General features: G+C 45.3%; 1 protein-coding gene across 5 annotated transcripts in view; it reads left to right on the top strand.

The window, feature by feature from the left end:
* Positions 1 to 20,660, top strand: part of strn3 (striatin, calmodulin binding protein 3) — a 292,821-nt gene that overhangs the window by 92,718 nt on the left and 179,443 nt on the right. For all 5 annotated transcript variants that reach the window (XM_038781429.1, XM_038781437.1, XM_038781440.1 and 2 more), the window contains exon 3: positions 1,644 to 1,717. In XM_038781429.1, coding sequence (XP_038637357.1) covers positions 1,644 to 1,717 — 74 coding nt within the window. The remainder of the gene's footprint in view (positions 1 to 1,643; positions 1,718 to 20,660) is intronic.

Here is a 20,660-nt window from a genome sequence, read left to right on the forward strand (position 1 = left end):
CTTGGCCCAACGCAGCACATACTCCCGATCACTGAACCGGTGGAACCTCACCAGCACCGCACGCGGGGGTTCATTCTCCTTCAGCCTCCTGGCCAGTACCCTGTGGGCTCCCTCCAGCTCCAGCTGCAGATGGAAAGATCCGGCCCCCACTAGCGAGTTCAGCATCGTAGACACGTAGGTTGTCAGATCCGGCCCCTCCGCAAGGCCCAAGATCCTCAGATTTTTCTGCCTCATGCAATGATCAAGCTCCTCAAAGCGGTCCTGCCACTTCTTGTGGAGTACCTCATGCCCCTCCACCTTACTCACGAGGATCACGGCCTCCTCCTCTCATTCAGTGGCCTGCGTCTGCAACGCCTTGATGGCAGCACCCTGGGTCGTCTGAATCCCCGAGAGCCTTTTGTTCATTTCCCGCAGAGAGCTCAGTACCTCCAGCCTTGAAATCTGCAAAACAGCGCAGGAGAGCAGCTTGCTGCTTCTGGGCCCACTGCTTCCACTCCTCTGGTGCTCTGCCGGCCGCCATCTTGGATTCCTTCCCCTGTTTTTCTGGGGAGCTGCTGCCGTTTTTTCCCCCTTTCCACTCCGAGTTCTAATCATGAAATGCGGAGAAAGTCGATCAGCACACCTTCTCCCACCGGGAGACGTCGAAAAAATTCCGTTTTGGGCTCTAAAAAGAGCCGAAAAGTCAGTTTGAAACGGGAGCTCCCAAATGTGCGGCTTCTTACGTCATCGCCGCCACCGGAAGCCTTAATGTTGTAAGTTGACCACAAACTGTAACCTAAAATGGGTTCAACACTTTCAGAAGTGGAGAAAATTTATGAGAACAGAAGAAAATTGATCCTAAAAACCAGTATTCGGTGAGACATTATTTTTACATGTTGCCCACTGGACTAGTAACCCAGAGGTCTGAACTGATGATCCAGATGCATGAGGGCAGCACGGTAGCCTTGTGGATAGCACAATGGCTTCACAGCTCCAGGGTCCCAGGTTCGATTCCGGCTTGGGCCACTGTCTGTGTGGAGTCTGCACATCCTCCCCGTGTGTGCGTGGGTTTCCTCCGGGTGCTCCGGTTTCCTCCCACAGTCCAAAGATGTGCAGGTTAGGTGGATTGGCCATGATAAATTGCCCTTAGTGTCCAAAATTGCCCTTAGTGTTGGGTGGGGTTACTGGGTTATTGGGATAGGGTGGCGGTGTTGAACTTGGGTACGGTGCTCTTTCCAAGAGCCGGTGCAGACTCGATGGGCCAAATGGCCTCCTCCTGCACTGTAAATTCTATGATGAGCTGAAATCCCCAAAACTGGGAAATTTAAATAATTAATTATAACAGTTTGAAACAAAATCTAGTGTCATTTATGGGGACCATGATGTAACTACGAGATTGTCGGGAAAACTCATAGATTTCCTTTTCTGAAAGTGAAACAATCATCCTTACCAGGTCTGGTATATTTGTGACACCATACTGAAAGCCATGTTGTTGACTCTTAACTCAATTAATTACATTTGAGGTAACTCACTGCTGAAATTATGAATGGACAACATCTCATGAATAGATAAAATAAAGATAGACTACAACATTAGAATTGCCTTCTCGCTGAAATGGATTTTTCAAAAGCTACATGTGCACTAACAATTTTGTTTCTTTTCAGGGCAAAATATCATAAATTAAAATATGGCACAGAGTTGAATCAAGGTGACTTAAAGATGCCAACATTTGAATCAGGTAATAAATGGTGATTCAATATTCTTATGAAGCTTGTGTTCTAATTTTTTACACAATGTCTTACTATAGTTTCTGACTCTCTTTGACAGGCTTTAATTTGAAGTTGCTTTGAAATTTTTCTTGTACTTCCACATTGTCACACACCATTTCATATTTTTTCAGGGCCCAATAAAATTATTTTGAGAACCATTTGTCCATGTTAAATAAGTTTTAAGTTTAAATTGTTCCAGATGCAGTTGGGATGACTTGGGGCCAGATTTTGCTGAAAGAACAGCGCATGCCTTATTAATGCAGAAATACGCCAATAATTTGTGGTGAGGAAGACATATTTCATGAGTTCATTGTCAAATGTTTCTGCTAAATCTATGCCACCCTGCTTCACAAAAATGTTCTCTTGCTTAATCTCCATGTGATTTTAATGAGGTTGTTACATCTCCATTAAACTCATGAATGTTAAGTTGTATAATTCAAATAAGCTTAATAATGTGATCATTGTTAATGACTACTAATCATCCCCTCTTGCCCAAAAAGTAAAGTTATTAATTTGAAGTCTCATTCTTTTATGTTGCCAATTGTTTCAGAAGATCTAAAGATGTCAAATTTAACATTTTTAATTTTCCCGCTCTATCTTATTTATATTTCTGTATCTGATTTGACATTTCCCAGTCTTTTCTCAATCCTTAATTCTCATTGGTTAATGAGTTATATTTTGCCCTGTTCACCATTGTCCAGTTGCTCTCACCACTCTATTTTCAACTCTCACTACCAGCAACCTTTGGGCAAGAAATGTTAAGAACCTAAATGCGCAGTTGTAAATCTAAGTAACAGAATGAGCCACGAGATGCCCTACTTCAGCAAAATGAGGCCCATGTCTTTAATCTAGCAAGAGAACACTTTTGCAGCTGATTAAAGTATTTGCCAATCGATTTTATAATTAAATTTACATACACTATTTGGATAACTTCTACGTCATATCAGGCAAGTCCTGGAATGGACTTTTCCAGTGGATCATAGCCCAGGAATAAAGATGGTAAAGATGCTACACTTTTTCAGTCCACACTCAAAAATGTCAGGATAAATAATGTGAGCGGCACGGTGGTTGGGCGTGCTGCCTCACAGCCCCAGTGATCCGGGTTCGATTCCAGCTTTGGGTGACTGGACGTTCTCTCCGTGTCTCCGTGGGTTTCCTCCAGATGCGCTGGTTTCCTCTCATAGTCCAAAGATGCTCAGGTTAGGTGGGGTTATGGGGATAAGGTATCGGATTGGGCGTAGGTAGGGTGCTCTTTCAGAGGATTGATGCAGACTCGATGGGCCAAATGGTGGCCTCCTGTATTGTAGGAGTTCTATGGATATTAAAAGGAAAGATTCTATATTAAATATTTACATATTGTAATGACAAATGTTAGAAAGAGAGATCTTCAAATGTGTCTCTTCTAGCCAGTGACAAGTGATTAATCGTACAGATATTTCTGCATCCATAATAATCAGAAGTACATAGTGGGAGAGTATTCATGCTTTATATGTGCTTTATCCAAATGATTGAATTATTATCAATTTTTTATCATTATTTATCCTGACATTTTTGAGTGTGGACTGAAAAAGTGTAGCATCTTTACCATCTTTATTCCTGGGCTATGATCCACTGGAAAAGTCCATTCCAGGACTTGCCTGATTTTAATAGATTGATTTCAGGTGGTTAAGATGAAAATCTATCCCATAGCCATGTGACAGTGATGACTCTGATTTACCAAAGTTTGAATTAGGAGCAGGAATGGGCCTCTCGGTCCCTCGAGCCTGCTCCGTTATTCAATAATATCGTGGCTGATCTGTTTATAATGTCAAACCCACCTTCTGGTATACCTTGGATCACCTCCCCACCCCTCTTATTAATCAAGAATCTATTCAGCTCTGCCTTAAAAATATTGAAAGACTGTTTCCACTGTCTTTTGAGGAAGAATTCCAGAGACTCCCAAACCTCTGAGAGAAAAAAAAATCCTCATCTCTGTCTTAAATGAGTGGCCCCTCCCCTTTAAAAAGTGACCCCTAGTTCTAGATTGTCCCACAAGACGAAACATCCACCCTGCCAATACCCCTCAGGATCTCAAAGGTTGCTTCTACAAACCTAGCGCCTCCAACCTTTCTTTGTAATACAATCCGCCCATTCCTATTGAATCTTCTCCGAACTGCTTCTAATGCATTTACATCCTGCACATCGAACATGAAGTGGAGATGCCGGCATTGGACTGGGGTGAGCTGAGGAAGGAGCTGTGTTCTGAAAGCTAGTGATTCAAAACAAACCTGTTGGACGTTAACCTGGTGTTGTAAGACTTCTTACTGCACATTGAACATGAAAGCAGTTGAGGCCAAAACATGTATATTTCCAAGTAGGAGTTAGATGGGGGCTAAAGGGATCAAAAGATATGGGGGGAAAGCGTGAACAGGCTACTGATTTGCAAGATCAGCCATGATCATAATGAACGGCAAAGCAAGGCCGAAGGGCGGAATGGCCTACCCTTGCTCCTGTTTTCTCTGTTTTAATAAAGGAAGAAATAATGGGATGTTGTCAGAAAAGCACAGGGATGATCATTGGAGATCTTAATCGACACAGACTGGGAAAGTCAGATAGGCAAAGGTAGCCTAGATGAAGAGTTTTCGGGATAGTTTCTGAGAACAGCATGTTCTGGAACCAACTAGAGAGCAGGCTAACCTAGACCTGGTATTGTGTAATGAGATCAGATGCATTCATTAAAAAAAAAAAATATATATTTTTATTCTCCTTTTTCACATTTGCTCCCAAATTTAGACCCACCAACAATAAACAATAATCAGTAATGAATGCAATGTCAATCCCCATATCAATAACAACAATCCCATCCTCCAACCAAATCCCCAAACAGCATCCTGCATGTTAACATAAACAAATAACAAAAAGGAGTCAGGAATCACCCCAGTCACCATTAACACATAGTCAGTCCCCCCCCCCATGTTTGATGTAATCCAATTCTCGAAAGTGCATAATGAATAACGCCCATGAATTGTAGATCCCCTCCATCCTTCCCCTCCGTTCAAATTTGACCTTCTCAAGAGTCAAGAATTTCAGCAGGTCCCCACGCCACGCCAGGGCACAGGGTGGAGAGGTTGATGTCCATCCCAACAGGATCTACCTTCGTGGGATCAACGATGCGAAGGCTGTAACATCTGCCTCCTCACCCGTTTCCAACCCCGGCTAATCCGACACCCCGAATATGGCCTCCCGGAGACCCGGGTCCAGTTTCATGTGCACCACTTTAGGGATTACTCTAAACACCTCGTTCCAGTAATCCTCCAGTTTTGGACAGGACCAAAACATATGAGCGTGGTTTGTGCACACACACACACACTCACACACGCAACGCTCACACACGCAACGCTCACACACGCAACGCTCACACACACACACACACACACACACACACACACACACACACACACACACACGCAACGCTCACACACACACACACACACGCATCGCTCACACACGCAACGCTCACACACACGCAACGCTCACATACACGCAACGCTCACACACACAACGCTCACATACACACACACGCAACACTCACACACATCTTCTACCCCCACAAAGAGCCGGCCCATCCTCGCCCTTGTGAGGTGTGCTCTGTATACCACCTTCAGCTGTATCAGCCCCAACTTCGCGCACGAGGTGGAGGCGTTCACCCTCTGGAGCACCTCACACCAGAACCCCTCCTCCATACTCTCTTCTAACTCTTTCTCTCACTTTGCCTTGATTCCACCCAGTGATGTCTTCTCCAGTACCCTTGTTGTCAGCACCTCCTCCAGTAATGTGGAGGCCGTCTCTACCCGGAATCTCTGTATCTCCTTTCTGGCAAAGTCTCGAGCCTGCATGTATCTGAATATTTCCCCCTGCTCCAGCCCATACTTCGCTCCCAGCTCCTTCAATCCTGCAAACCGATCCCCAAGAAACAAATCTTTTAGTGTCCTAATTCCTTTCTCCTCCCATCTCTGAAAATTTCCATTCCACTGCCCTGGCTCAAATCTATGGGTCCCCCAAATTGCCATTTCCCTTGACCTTGCCCCCAACCTAAAATGCTGGCGAAACTGCCTCCAAATTCTCAACAAAGCTATTACTACCGGACTCCGGGTATTTCCCCGGTGCCTTCGGGAGCAGAGCTGTTGCTAGTGTCTTCAATCCCGACACAAACTCTCCTCCATTCTGACCCACTGGGAGTCAACCCCTCTGACCCAGCTTCGTACCTTCTCCGACCCAGCTTCATACCTTCTCCACATTTGCCACCCAGTAACAATACATCAGGTTCGGAAGGCCCAAACCCCCTGCCTGCCTTCCTCTAATTCTGGCCACCTTCCCTCCTCATATGAATGAGGTAATCATCCCTTCAATCTCTTTAAAAAATGCCTTTGGCAGGAAAATCGGCAGGCATTGGAAAATAAACCGAAATCGTGGCAACACGTTCATTTCAAACATCTCTACCCGACCCGCCAGTGACGGAGGGAGATGATCCCACTTTGTCAGATCAGCTTTCATCCTCCCCACCAAACTAGAAATGTCGTACCTACCCCCCCTCCAATCCTGAGCAACCTGTACCCCCACATATCTAAAGTGAGTCCCCGCCCTATGGACTGGCAGCCCCCCCATCCCCGGCCGAGACACCACAAAATATTCACTGTTGTGTAGATTTAATTTTTACCTCAAATTCCCGAAGCAGCCCCAGTATTCCCCCTATTGACACACACTGTGTGTGTGTGTGTGTGTGTGTGTGTATTTAGAACATAGAACATTACAGCACAGAACAGGCCCTTCGGCCCTCGATGTTGTGCCAAGCCATGATCACCCTACTCAAACCCACGTATCCACCCTATACCCGTAACCCAACAACTCCCCCCCTTAACCTTACTATTAGGACACTACGGGCAATTTATCATGGCCAATCCACCTAACCCGCACATCTTTGGACTGTGGGAGGAAACCGGAGCACCCGGAGGAAACCCACGCACACACGGGGAGGACGTGCAGACTCCACACAGACAGTGACCCAGCCGGGAATCGAACCTGGGACCCTGGAGCTGTGAAGCATTTATGCTAACCACCATGCTAAGTAACAAACATTTCAGTGGATATTTCAGAATATACAAAATAGACACTTTGCAGTGAATAAGAAAAGTTCAAGGGATGAATACACCATTCATGGTTCAATAGAAAGGTTAAAGATCATATCAAACTTAAAGAAAAAGCATATAATTGTGCAAAGGTAGGTAAGGTCAGAAGATTGGACAGAATTATGGAACAGCAAAGGATAACTAAAGGAGGAAAATTGGAGTGTGCAAAAGCTGGCCAGAAATGTAAAAATGGATGGTAAGTTTCTATAAATATTTATTTTTAAAAAAAAGAAACAAGTTAACAAAATGAGAATTGGTCCTATAGAAAGTGAGTCTGGAGAATTGATAATGGACAACAGGAAATGGCAGATGAATTTAACAGGTATTTTGCATCAGTTTTCACTATGGAGGATACAAATAACATCCCAGAAGCAGCTATAAATCAGGAAATGAAAGGGAAGGGGGAATTCGGGGAAAATGACAATCACCACAGATGTGGTGCACGTGCCCAGGTCCTAATGGACTGTCCCAGGGTTGTAAAACAAGTGGCTAGTGAAATGGTGCATTGGTTTTAATTTTACCATTGAAAATGGAAGAGGTATCACCTTTATTCAAATAAGGAGGAAGACAGAAAGTTGGAAACCAGGCCAGTTAGCATGACATCTGTCATAGGAAAAATAGTAAGAAGTCTTACAACACCAGGTTATAGTCCAACAGGTTTGTTTCAAACACGAGCTTTCGGAGCGCAGCTCCTTCCTCATGTGTGGGCAGCACGGTAGCAGTGGGCAGCACGGTAGCATGGTGGTTAGCATAAATGCTTCACAGCTCCAGGGTCCCAGGTTCGATTCCCAGCTGGGTCACTGTCTGTGCGGAGTCTGCACGTCCTCCCCGTGTGCGCGTGGGTTTCCTCTGGGTGCTCCGGTTTCCTCCCACAGTCCAAAGACGTGCGGGTTAGGTGGATTGGCCATGCTAAATTGCCCGTAGTGTCCTAAAAAGTAAGGTTGGGGGGGGGGGGGTTGTTGGGTTACGGGTATAGGGTGGATACGTGGGTTTGAGTAGGGTGATCATTGCTCGGCACAACATCGAGGGCCGAAGGGCCTGTTCTGTGCTGTACTGTTCTATGTTCTATGTTCAGGTGAATGGAGAGGTATGATCCAGAAATATTTATATCCTGATCAAATGATCATACCTCTCCATTCACCTGAGGAAGGAGCTGCGCTCCAAAAGCTCGTGTTTGAAACAAAGCTGTTGGACTTTAACCTGGTGTTGTAAGACTTCTTACTGTGCTCACCCCAGTCCAACGCCGGCATCTCCACATCATAGGAAAAATAGGAAGAGCACTCGTGAACCCACACCTGGAGTACTGTGTACAGTATTAGTTACCTTATTTGAGGAAGGATGTAAATGCATTGGAAGCAGTTCAGAGAAGGTTTACCTGGAATGGGTAGCTTGTCCTATGAGGAAAGATTAGATAGGTTAGGCTTGTATCCGCTGGCGTTTAGATTTGTTTGAAATATAACATCCCAAGGGGTCTTGACAGAGTAGATGGGGAGAGGATGTTTTCTCTTGTCAGAGAATCTGCACCGAGTGTTCACTGTTTAAAAATAAGAGGTTGGTCTTTTTGAAACAGGCGAGGCAGTATTTTTTTCTTTCACAGGGTAGTACATCTTTGGAACTCACTTCCTGAAAAGGCATGGAAGCAGAGCCATTGAATTAAGGCAGAGGTGAATAGATTTAAGGTAACTAAGGGGATGATAGTTTATCGGGGTTCAGACACAATGCAGATTTGAGGGTACTATCAGATCAACCGGGATCTTAATAAATGGCGGAGAAGACTCCAGGACCGAATGACTTGCTCCTGATCCTTGTTTGTATGTTTGAATGACATGCTACAAATTGTCAATTCACATATGATAGCTGAAATCTTATTGGAACAAACTAGCTTCTACTGTAGTCAAATGCTGGTACTGAACTCGAGGATTTCTTAAAAAAAGGGACACGCTGTTGAAGCTTTTCACCTTGCATTTATCAGAATTGAATTCCAAGAATATCAAATCTCAACGAAACAGCAATTTATACTGCATGAGAAGAAGGTGCTCATTTGTTGGCAAGTGGACTCTGTGTAGCTATGGAGAATGCATCGCAGGACAGTTAACTAACAAGCTTTTGTTTGAATTCAAACCGGGCAAGTCAACTCTGATCAGGGCATTGCCACGGGGAATGAACCAGGAAATGGCCGTCCCCCTGGCTTTTATCGATTGGGAAAAGCTGGAATGAGTGGAAACGATAGGGTCCTGTGTGGGAATATGTAGCTTCTCGTATGCTAAAGTGAGCCAAACTGTGAACCCGACTGATAATCCTCAGTTGGTTATTAGTGTAATTTTTAGTGCAATCAGGATTATTGAGCATGTGTTGTCTAATTTCAGATCATTTCTAATATTGGACACTATATTTTGACTTTTGTAAGCATGGGCTGGTTGAGTACAGTCAGTATTTTGCCTGTTGTGAACAGCCATGGGGACGTGCTGCTTGATACAGTCTAGTCGCTGGGGCATGTAGCCTAGATACTTGACAGCACACCACCATTTTGTTTAGTGGGCAAGAAAACTCCTGACATCCTGCATACAATTTGAATAGTTTGAGATGGGTGATTCTATCAGTGCATCTGGGAAAATCTACTATTGCTTCACAGCTCCAGGGTCCCAGGTTCGATTCCCAGCTTAGGTCACTGTCTGTGCAGTGTCTGCACGTTCTCCCCGTGTCTGTGTGGGTTTCCTCCGTGTGCTCTGGTTTTCTCTCACAAGACAAAAAGACGTGCTGTTCGGTGAATAGGACATTCTGAATTCTCCCTTTATGTACCCGAACAGGCGTGGAGTGTGGCGACCAGGGGATTTTCATTGCAGTGTTAATGTAAGCCTCCTTGTGACAATTGTAGAGATTGTTGTTATTATTATTATTTATTATCTATGGAAAATCTGATGGTTTTTAAAATGGACTGCGTAAAATTTCCTAGAATTTACATTAAGGAGACAGGCAGTTGACCCAAATCTGTCCTCTGTTTACCAACCCTTTTACAACTGGAATACATTTGCTTTTGATGAAACATCACCACAAATTCCCCACCAAGCCACGTCCTGACATGGATCTATATCGCTATTCCTTCGCTGTGATGGGAACTCTCTTCTGAACAACACTGGTTGTACCTGCACTGTGTGGGTCGCAGCAATTCAAGAAAGTGTTGGGGCCTCACGGTAGCATGGTGGTTAGCATCAATGCTTCACAGCTCCAGGGTCCCAGGTTCGATTCCCGGCTGGGTCACTGTCTGTGTGGAGTCTGCACGTCCTCCCCGTGTGTGCGTGGGTTTCCTCCGGGTGCTCCGGTTTCCTCCCACAGTCCAAAGATGTGCGGGTTAGGTGGATTGGCCATGCCAAATTGCCCGTAGTGTAAGGTTAATGGGGGGATTATTGGGTTACGGGCATACGGGTTACGTGGGTTAAGTAGGGTGATCATTGCTCGGCACAACATCGAGGGCCGAAGGGCCTGTTCTGTGCTGTACTGTTCTATGTTCTATGTTCTAAAGTGGCTCATCACCACCACCTCAAGGGCAATTAGGGATGGACAACAAACGCTGGCCTGGCCAACGACGCCCACATCCTATGAAATAATAAATATAAAAAACTGTATTAAGTAAAAACATTCATGATTTTGACAGCTCAATCAAATCTCTGCTTAGCCTTCTCTGCTCGAAGAAGAAAACCCCAGCTTTGCCAATCTCTCACAAGTGAAGTTCCTCATCCCTCGTACTATTCCAGTAAATCTCTTCTACACTTCTCCAAGACCTTCTATCCTCCTTTACATGAAATCAAAACAGTATTGCAGCTGAGGCCTCACCAGTGTTTAATAAAGGTTTTGCAACTTGCCATTGTACTCTTCTTCTCTTAATAAAACCAAGCTTCCATGCACTTTTTCAATAGTTTCCCAACTTAACCTTCTCAGAGATTTGTGTACGTCAAGCCCCAGATCTGTATGTTCCTGCAGTGCCGTTAAAATTGTACTATGCAAGTCATATTGCCTCCCCTTATTCTTTCTACCAAAATGAATCACTGCATGCTTCTCTCAATTAAATTTTATCTGCCGTGTGCTTGCCCATTTCACTGGACAGTTATATTCTTCTGAAAGTGTGTTCCCATTCTCTTCATTCCTGTACCAGTCTCCCCGATCAGGTGCCGGAATGTGGCGACTAGGGGAGTTTTCACTAACTTAATTGAAGCCTACTCATGACAATACGCGATTTTCATTTCATTTCATTGTTTATTACATCTCTTGAGATTGATCTACAGACTGAAATTATGCCATGTATACCAAATTCCAGGTCATTAATATATTTCAGAAAGAAGTCCTAATCCATACTCTTGGAGAACAAAACAATGTACTTCCCTATAGTCTGAAACCGTAATTCACCACTATGATCTTTAGCCAATTTTGTATTCATGTTGCACTTTTTAATCCCATGGGCTTTAAGTTTGCTAACCAGTCTATGATGTGATTATTTGCCATATACTTTTGATAGTCCATGCAAATAGTGTCAAAACACTACCCTCATCAGTTTTCCCTATTAATTCATCAAAGAATGCTATCAAATTAGTCAAATATAATATTCTATTAAAATCTATTGATCTGTACTTGTCCAGGTGTCAGTTAAATTTGTTCTGGACTGTTATCTCATGAAACCCATTGACGTCTTGTCTCCCTGAGTGCTAAATTTGCAGTATGTGGAGATTGTAACATTTAAGGTATGCGACAATTCAATACTTGTTCCTGCCTGGTAACAAGGGTAGACTTTTGAGATACCCAGAGCAGTTCAAGGGTAAGTGAACCACTCCTCTTGAGGCAGTGTGTCAGCCAGAAATAACATAGAAAATAACATAGAACAGTACAGCACAGAACAGGCCCTTCGGCCCTCAATGTTGTGCCGAGCAATGATCACCCTACTCAAACCCACGTATCCACCCTATACCCGTAACCCAACAACCCCCCCCTTAACCTTACTTTTTAGGACACTACGGGCAATTTAGCATGGCCAATCCACCTAACCCGCACATCTTTGGACTGTGGGAGGAAACCGGAGCACCCGGAGGAAACCCACGCACACACAGGGAGGATGTGCAGAGTCCGCACAGACAGTGACCCAGCCGAGAATCGAACCTGGGACCCTGGAGCTGTGAAGCATTTATGCTAACCACCATGCTACCGTGCTGCCCACACGGTCACAGGGATAGAAATAGGTCCTGTTAAGGAAGTTAAAAGAAGGGAGCAAATAGGCTCCAAATTAAAGAATGAACTTAGCAGACTAACTCCGTATTGTGGGCTGCTGGGGCAAAAGTATCTCTTTGGAGCAGTGTTCTGCTCGGCACAGCCGAAGAGCTGAAATTGTGTGTGTGAGCTAGTGTTTTAGTGTACTCTGTAGCCACCTAAGATGGACACTGGGCTACCAAAATGGAGAACTGCTAAGGCTGCAGGGAGAAAACAGTCTTAGTCAGGACAAGCAGTTTGCAGAAGGCTAATTAGCATTCTGCACGTACAAAAACCAGTTTATGGCCAGGTGCAGTATCTCAGCTTAAGGTGTAAATGGCAACAACGATTTGCATAGTAATGAGGTGATCCAGATCTGGGCCCACACAATAGAAACATTTGGGTTTGAATGGATACTTTGAGTGGACGCCCAGACGAAACGGCACCAGAAGTATCCATCACAAAGAACCCTAGAGACCGCCCCACCCATCGAGAAGAGACCCTCAGATTGGGGGGTTTGGAAAATATCGATTGGGAGAAGACCCAATCGATATACAGCAGGTAGAGACCGCCCCGAAGAGGCACGGACTTTGGGGGGACCTATAAAAGTAGACCCCGCACATGGTCCGTTCTGTTTTGCTCCGGCTCTTGTTTGGCTCCGACTCTCTGCTGTCTTCATCGCTTTGCTGATACATCGCATCCTGACTCCAGTTCCATTACCAGCCGTTGAGCACCAGCCATCGTTCAGTAAGTGCCAAAACAACGCTCGCTACGTGACCCAGGCATTGCTTATACTCTAGCCGACTATTAGTGAACAGAAGGTGCAGTCCAGAAAGGAACAAAGGCCTTGTCCCCTGACCTTGCTGGTTCCTACTTAGATAAGTATTTAGTCGTTTAATAGTAGAAATAAGTATTAGTCTTTAGCGTATGCATGCGTATTTATTATATTGGTTATAATAAATATCAATCGTTTGAACTTACTAATCGGTGTACAGTTTTATTACTTTGAACCTGACCTTGATATACCTGTGAGGTGTCTAAATATGGCACCTGGCGACTCCGAGCAGAATTACATACACAGAGCTGTAGTAGTGTTAAGCACACGGCCTTTAAACGGAGGCGTGTTAATACACTCCAATAAACGCGTAATACACTCAAGTAAAACGTGCAACAACTCGGGAATCCAGGGAAAAGGAATCTCGGAAGGCAGGATTGAAATTTTGTAAGGTAGGCCACTGTTTAAACCACCCGAGTGGAACACACTTTGGAGAGATTCCCAAGGAGAGATCTTTGAAGTTGAAGCTGAGAATCTTTTGTGAGGCAGAGTTTCAACAAGATTGTTTGATTTTGTGTTTACACTGATGTTGGATGGGTTCTTGAGAAATCCATGGACTCAGTCTTGGTTGCATTTGTTATTTACTCTGCAGTGTTGTGTGTCCATCTGTTAATTCTTATGTACTTCATACTTGCCCTGAATGTTGAGACTATAAGATACATATTGCAAATTGTTTTCCTTTCTGAACTTGTATACTAAAGTTTTTTTTTGTTCAAAACCTGTGGACTCTTGAGACTTTTTCTCCAAAAGCAGTTGTCTTGAATCTCAAATCTTATCGACTTTAAACAAAATGTTATTGGGCCCTAATCAGATCTGATCTCTCTCTCTCTCTCTCTCTCTCTCTCACCCCCAACCACCCCCACAGACTAGCCAAGGATCATAACGTCTCTAAAATCATCCCAACAACCTATGTTAAATTGATTGGCCTCTAATTACTGGGTTTATCCCTTTCCTTTTCATCAACTGTGGTGTAAGATTTGCAATTTACCAGACCTCTGGTATCATCTCCAGTCAATGATGTGTACCTCAAGAAACAGCAGAGGTAGCTATCGGACAATTCATGAAAATTTTGATTTCTTAATTAGATATTAGTTATCTCGGGATTAATTATTAATTAGTTATTAAGCTCAGGAGACCCGAGCAGGTAAATCCAATTTGACAACAAACGTAAACGCATCTTCCACTTTCACGGTCCCAATCGGGAGTAATATTCTCGCCGGTCTCAGCCTGGGCCGGCTTTTATAGGGTGATTTCTACAAACTGGAGCTGATGGGCTTCTGCCCACTAGCAGGGGAGCTCGTATTCTACAAATCCCATGGGGAAATAAATTGGGGTGTCCCCATACCTCTTGTGAGGATTATTACATCCCTCACCCCCCAAGGTCTGAAGATCCCTTGGTAGGCTGGGCAGAGAGGGTCTCCTTTGCCATTTTGCCTGTAACTGTGCTTCTTGCAACTGTGGGGTCATTTTGTGGGTGTGTATCAACTTGGGGGAGTGCCTTTTCCGACCATAGCTGGAGGTCCGTCTCTGACTGTAATGTCCTCCGCAAATACTGAAGATTCAGTGTCCATATCAGATACTGAGTTGTCTGCATCCTGCTGGCCTGGGCACAGGTCTGCACTTTGGTTCCAGGATGGCGGGGGGGGGGACCCCGATTCATCTGGCGCCACTGGGCGCCGAGTCTGAAATTTTGAAAGCGGACTGTGTCCCAACGTTTAAAGCCTCTGTCATGCGTTGGATAAGGTATCTCTTCTGGAGGCCATGCTTCTTTTCCACCTTCCCGCCAACATTAGGTAACATGTAGGCCGGCCTGGAGCCGTCGGCCAATCAGCAACTCTGCCAGCGCTACCCTGGTTGTGGCATGAAATAAAATGAAAATCGCTTATTGTCACGAGTAGGCTTCAATGAAGTTACTGTGAAAAGCCCCTAGTCGCCACATTCCGGCGCCCATTCAGGGAGGCTGGTATGGGAATTGAACCGTGCTGCTGGCCTGCCTTGGTCTGCTTTAAAAGCCAGCGATTTAGCCCAGTGTGCTAAAGCAGCCCCTAGCAAGCATGAAGCAGGCATAGTCTGGTAAGTAAGGAACCATGCCAGCTTGTATCAACTGACCCTGCAGTCTGGTTTTTGATAACTCATTTAAATGTCTAAACTGCTTGTTCCGCCAGAAATTTGGAAGAATGGTGAGACAGGGCAGTTCGGATATGTTTCACCCCATTAGTGTGCATAAATCCTTGAAATTGGTCACTGGGAAAGGGGGGTACCGTTGTCAGTGATTATCACCTCCTCTGGAATTCATGGATTGGCTCAACTTCTCCACGATGGAAGACATCTGGTGCACATCATCCACTTTCAGTGGGCCTCGATCAAGAGCAGAAACATTCAGCCCAAGAAGGGCCCGGCGACGTCTTGTAAATGCTCCTCGGAGCGCCCCGGTCACTCCCACGGGTGGAGCGAGACCGGTGGGGGGGAGGGATTCTGGTGCTCCTGACAAGCTGCACATTGCTGCACCAGTCACTTGAAGTTGTAGTCAAACCCTGGCCGCTGCAAAACTCTTAAGTCCTCAGGAGTCCGCTATGCAAGTCCTGCAAGATGGTTCACTGGCCTGCACGAGTTCCCCACAGGATGATGCTGTCCTCCATGCTGAGCTCCTGCATTTTGTAATGTAGGCCTGAAGTCCCTCTGGGAGCTTCTCTCGCACCATGTAGGATGACGAGGCACAGTTTTGCCAATGTAGGGCCCTTTTGGGTCCACGCATGGATTTGTGCGGTAATAGAATCAGAGAATTTACAGTACAGAAGGGGGCCATTTGGCCCATCAAGTTTACGCTACCTATGCCCACACCTCAACCCTTTCCCCGTAACCTAGCAACCCCACCTAACGTTTGGGCACTACGGGGCAATTTAGTGTGACCAATCCACCTAATCCGCACATCTTTGTTTGGACTGTTGGAGGAGACCGGAGCACCCGGAGGAAACCCAAGCAGACACTGGGAGAATGTGCAGACTCCGCACAGACAGTGACCCAGCTGGGAATCGAACCTGGGACCCTGGAGCTGTGAAGCAACAGTGCTAACCATTGCTACCGTGTCACCGGTTGAGATGGTAATGTATCCATAAAGTTTAATGCCAAAATGACTCCACTTCTGGTGGGGAGCGAGGCTTACAGGCAGTGGGAGTCAGTTAAAGGCATCCACATGCGCAATCTGTGCACGTGAACCATATTTGAATGTATTATTCGTTTTTCGTCAACAGCAAAATCCGCCGTTGGATCCTGGCCGAAGCTATCGGCAGTATCCTCCTTGAACAGGCAAAGTAAAGGCGTATGGTTCGTGAATACTGTAACATGATGCCCGTTGACATTCTGATGAAATTTCTTAACTGCAAAAATCACAGCTACACTATCCTTTTTAGTTTGCACATAGTGGCTTTCTGCGTCACCCAGAGTCCTGGACACATAGGCTATCGGCGTTTCCATTGTCCCACCGATGGGACAACACTGTCCAACGCCATGTTGAGAGGCGTCACAGGTGATGATGAGCGCCTTCGACAGGTTATAATATCTAAACAGTTTTGAAGATCGCAATTTCCACTTCACCCTGACGAATGCTTCCACTTATGGTGATTTCCATACCCATTCCTACTTTTTTTTTTAGAAGCGCCAATAAGGTTGTCCGGTTCGGGATTAATTTCCCAGCCTAGTTGACAAGCCTGAGGAACAACCTCAGCTCTTGTCGTATTCTCCGGTGTCGGGGCTCCCTTGACGGTCCAACTCTTTCCTCCGCTGGGTGAAACCCATCCTTATCGGCACGGCACCCATATGTGACCTCTTTCGCCTGGAAGATGCACTTGCTCCATTTCAGGCAGATGCCCATGTTGGAAAACCGTCCAAGAACCTCTTCTGGGTTACCCTGGTGTTCCTTCTCGGTGGCTCCTGTAATAACTAAATCGTCCAGGTAGACAGCCACCCTGGGAAACCCTTGGAGGATGTTTTCTATCACCCGCTGGAAAATTGCACACGCCGATGACCCCAAATGTAAGCCAGGTATACTCGTACAGCCCCCTGTGGGTGTTGATGGTGACATATTTTCTAGACACGGTGTCTAACTCCAGCTGGAGGTACACATGGCTCATGTCCAGCTTCGTGAAGGAGTGCCCCCAGCTAACTTTTCATACAGGTTGTCTGTGCGTGGCATGGGGTACCTGTCCAGGTGGGAGGCCATGCTGACTGTCATTTTTTAATCGCCATACAGGTGAATGGTCTTGTCTGGCTTCAACACCAGTGCCATATGATGCCTAAGTTCTCCAGCTGGCTCAGCTCATCATCCACTTTCGACAGTAGAGTGTATGGGACTGGATGGGCCCTAAAATATTTGGGCTGGGCCTCTGGATCAACATAGATTTTAGCTGTTGCTCCCTTGTCTTTCCTAGGCTGTCCTGGAAAATGTCTGGATACTCAGTACCTATCTGGAAGATTTGTTGCCAGTCCAAGTGGAGTCATTCTAACCAGTCAGGGCCCAGAAGGCTGATTCCGGATCCCTGAAGCTCTACCAGTGGTAGCCGATCCAACTGCTGTCCGTGGGTAACTTAGGGTCACTGTGGTCCCTTGATGGTTAATGGTGCTCCAGAGTATGTTGCCAGCCAGGCCTTGGTATCTTTCAAGCCCAGGTGTTGGATCCCAGACAAACCTTATGGACCGTCTATTGTCCAATAATTGAAACAATTTCCCCGTATTGATTTCTATGTCTAATGGGTGACCATCACTTTGGATCGTTATTCTTATTGGGACTACTTTGGGGCCCCTGATGCAGTTTAACTGCATGAAGCTGTCTTCTTCGGGCAGGGCAGTGTGCAAAGTCCTGGCATGGGGTGCTTGTATCACCTGGCTATGGCGATGCAGTCACTGATGATTCTGGTGGCCTCGACCGCCACGGTTCCCGTGACGGTAAGTGTGCACTGTTGTGGGTACCTCCAGTGTCCTCTTGAGGCGATTCACCATTAGACTGTGGAGCAAGCAAGTCTGTCCATGGCGCTGTTTTGGGGGTGACTGGGTCATGAAAATCATATCTTTGGGGGATGTTGCTCATCAGAATGGGGGCCAGCCAACTCAGTCCACTCTGGAGTTCCTGAACTCCCTTTTCTGCAATCTTGCAGGAGAGTGACAACTTTATGGCCCTTTTTAGATCCAAGGCTAACAAATTCCTTTGGGTCACCATATTGTTTATGCCGCACAACAACTGATATCTCAATATCTCTGGGAGGGGTGGGCTGAAGTCCTAATACTCTACTAGTAAACATGTGAAGGTGCATCAAAATCTCCATAACCAATTCCCCAGGTGTTCGCCCAGCCGTATTAAAGCGGTATCTTTGCATGATTACCGATGGCTTGTGGTCATAATGATTTGTAACAAGTTCCACGAGTTTGTGAAAGGTACTCGAGTTTGGGGCTGTCGGGTAGGTGAGGCTCTTAATTAACCTGAATTTCGGGGTATGCAGGCGATCAGGATTATTACCTTATGCTGCACGTCTCCAACAACAGCATTTTCCTGGAAGAACTACCGCATCCGTTCGATATACTGGGCCCAGTCTTCCGTGCCTCTATCAAAGGCCTCGAGCCTTCAGAAAAACAGCATTTTTAAAGTTTCACTGATCTTGTTATTCTACTGGGGAATTCCAGTAGGGTTAGGATGTCTAGGATCGCAGCTGTTGTTTTCCTCGTCGCCAGTATATATCCTCAGGAGGCCTGAAAAGGTAAATCCAAAAGAAGTTAAATTTGACAACAAAAGTAAAGGCCACAATGCGGTCTACAATTTCACAATTCCAATCGGTACTAAGTTCTCGCTGGTCCCAGTCCGGGCCAGCTTTTATGAGGCGATTTCTACAAGCTCCAGCTGATGGTCCTCCGCCCACTAGCAGGGGAGCTCATATTCCGCGATCAATTTGGGTGTCCCCATGGGTCTCGTGGGAGATATTAGGTTAGTTAAGTATAAATATCTGCCTTGGAATATTCAGTATCTTTAATTATAGAATGAATCATAGAATGGTTGCAGCACAAAGGTCATTCAGCCCATTATGTCTGTGCTAACTATCTGCAAGAGTTAGTTCCACTCCCCTGCTTTTTCTCATTAGGTCTACAGATCTTTTCTCTCCAGGTGCTTTTGGAAACCATGATTAAATCTGCCTCCACCATGCTCTCGGGAAGCATATTCCAATTCCTAGCCACTGGCTGCATGTAAAGAACTCTTTCTCAGCTGTCATTGGTTTTTTGGTAATCCTTAGACTGAAGTCTAACATCTCTCGAAATAATTTCTACATGGTGCATGGTGCCCAGGATTAGATACAATATTCCAGTTAAAGTCAACCCATTGTTTTATAAAGGTTCTCCATATCTTCCTTTATATTTTAAATTATTAAAACACACAATCCCACGTGCCTTTTTAGCTGCTTTCTCAGGCTGCCCTGCCACCTTCAATGGTCTTCGGCATATGTAACCCCAGGTGTCTCCGCTATTGCACCCCTTTCAGTATTAAGAACAAGGAGCAGGAGTAGGCCATCTGGCCCCTCGAGCCTGCTCCTTCATTCAATTAGATCATGGCTGATCTTTTGTGGACTCAGCTCCACTTTCCGGCCCGAACACCATAACCCTTAATCCCTTTATTCTTCAAAAAACTATCTATCTTTACCTTAAAAACATGTAATGAAGGAGCCTCAACTGCTTCACTGGGCAAGGAATTCCATAGATTCACAACCCTTTGGGTGAAGAAGTTCCTCCTAAACTCAGTCCTAAATCTACTTCCCCTTATTTTGAGGCTATGTCCCCTAGTTCTGCTGTCACCCGCCAGTGGAAACAACCTGCCCGCATCTATCCTATCTATTCCCTTCATATTTTTAAATGTTTCTATAAGATCCACCCTCATCCTTCTAAATTCCAACGAGTACAGTCCCAGTCTACTCAACCTCTCCTCATAATCCAACCCCTTCAGCTCTGGGATTAACCTAGTGAATCTCCTCTGCACACCCTCCAGCGCCAGTACGTCCTGAGACCAAAACTGAACACAATACTCCAGGTGTGGCCGCACTAACACCTTATACAATTGTACCCTTTATTTTGTATTGTTGTTTCTTGCTCTTCCTACGAAAACGATACTTCACATGGCTGTGCATTAATTTTCAGCTATCATGTTTCTACCCATTCCAACAGCCAGTCTGTGTCCTCTTTGAAGTCTATCACTATTTTCCTCACAGTTCACTGCACAGTCTGGGGATATGGGGTAGGCCATTTAGGACAGAGATGAGGAGAAATTTCTTGAATCTGTGGAATCCATTACCACAAGAAGTAGTTGAGGCCAAAACATTGCATGTATTCAAGAAGCAGTTAATTCTAAAACTTCGGGCAAAGGAGATCAAAGGATTTGGGAAAAGTGGGATTAGGCTGTTGAATTGGATGATCAGCGATGATCATAATCAATGGCAAAGAAGGCGCGAAGGACTGAATGACCTCCTCCTGCTCCTATTTTCTATGTTTCTCAATCAATAAGGTTCTAAATGTTGAAAATAGAGTATCACAGATTTATCACAGTACATAGTTTATGCCTAAGACAGTACTTAGCGAAAACAGTGACCCAGATCTTATGGCCTCCAAAGGGCTGTATCCCAGAAGTATCCAAAGAGATCCCAGTGCTGG

Source organism: Scyliorhinus canicula, chromosome 2 (genome assembly GCF_902713615.1).
Source record: "Scyliorhinus canicula chromosome 2, sScyCan1.1, whole genome shotgun sequence".
Taxonomy (NCBI): Eukaryota; Metazoa; Chordata; class Chondrichthyes; order Carcharhiniformes; family Scyliorhinidae; genus Scyliorhinus; species Scyliorhinus canicula.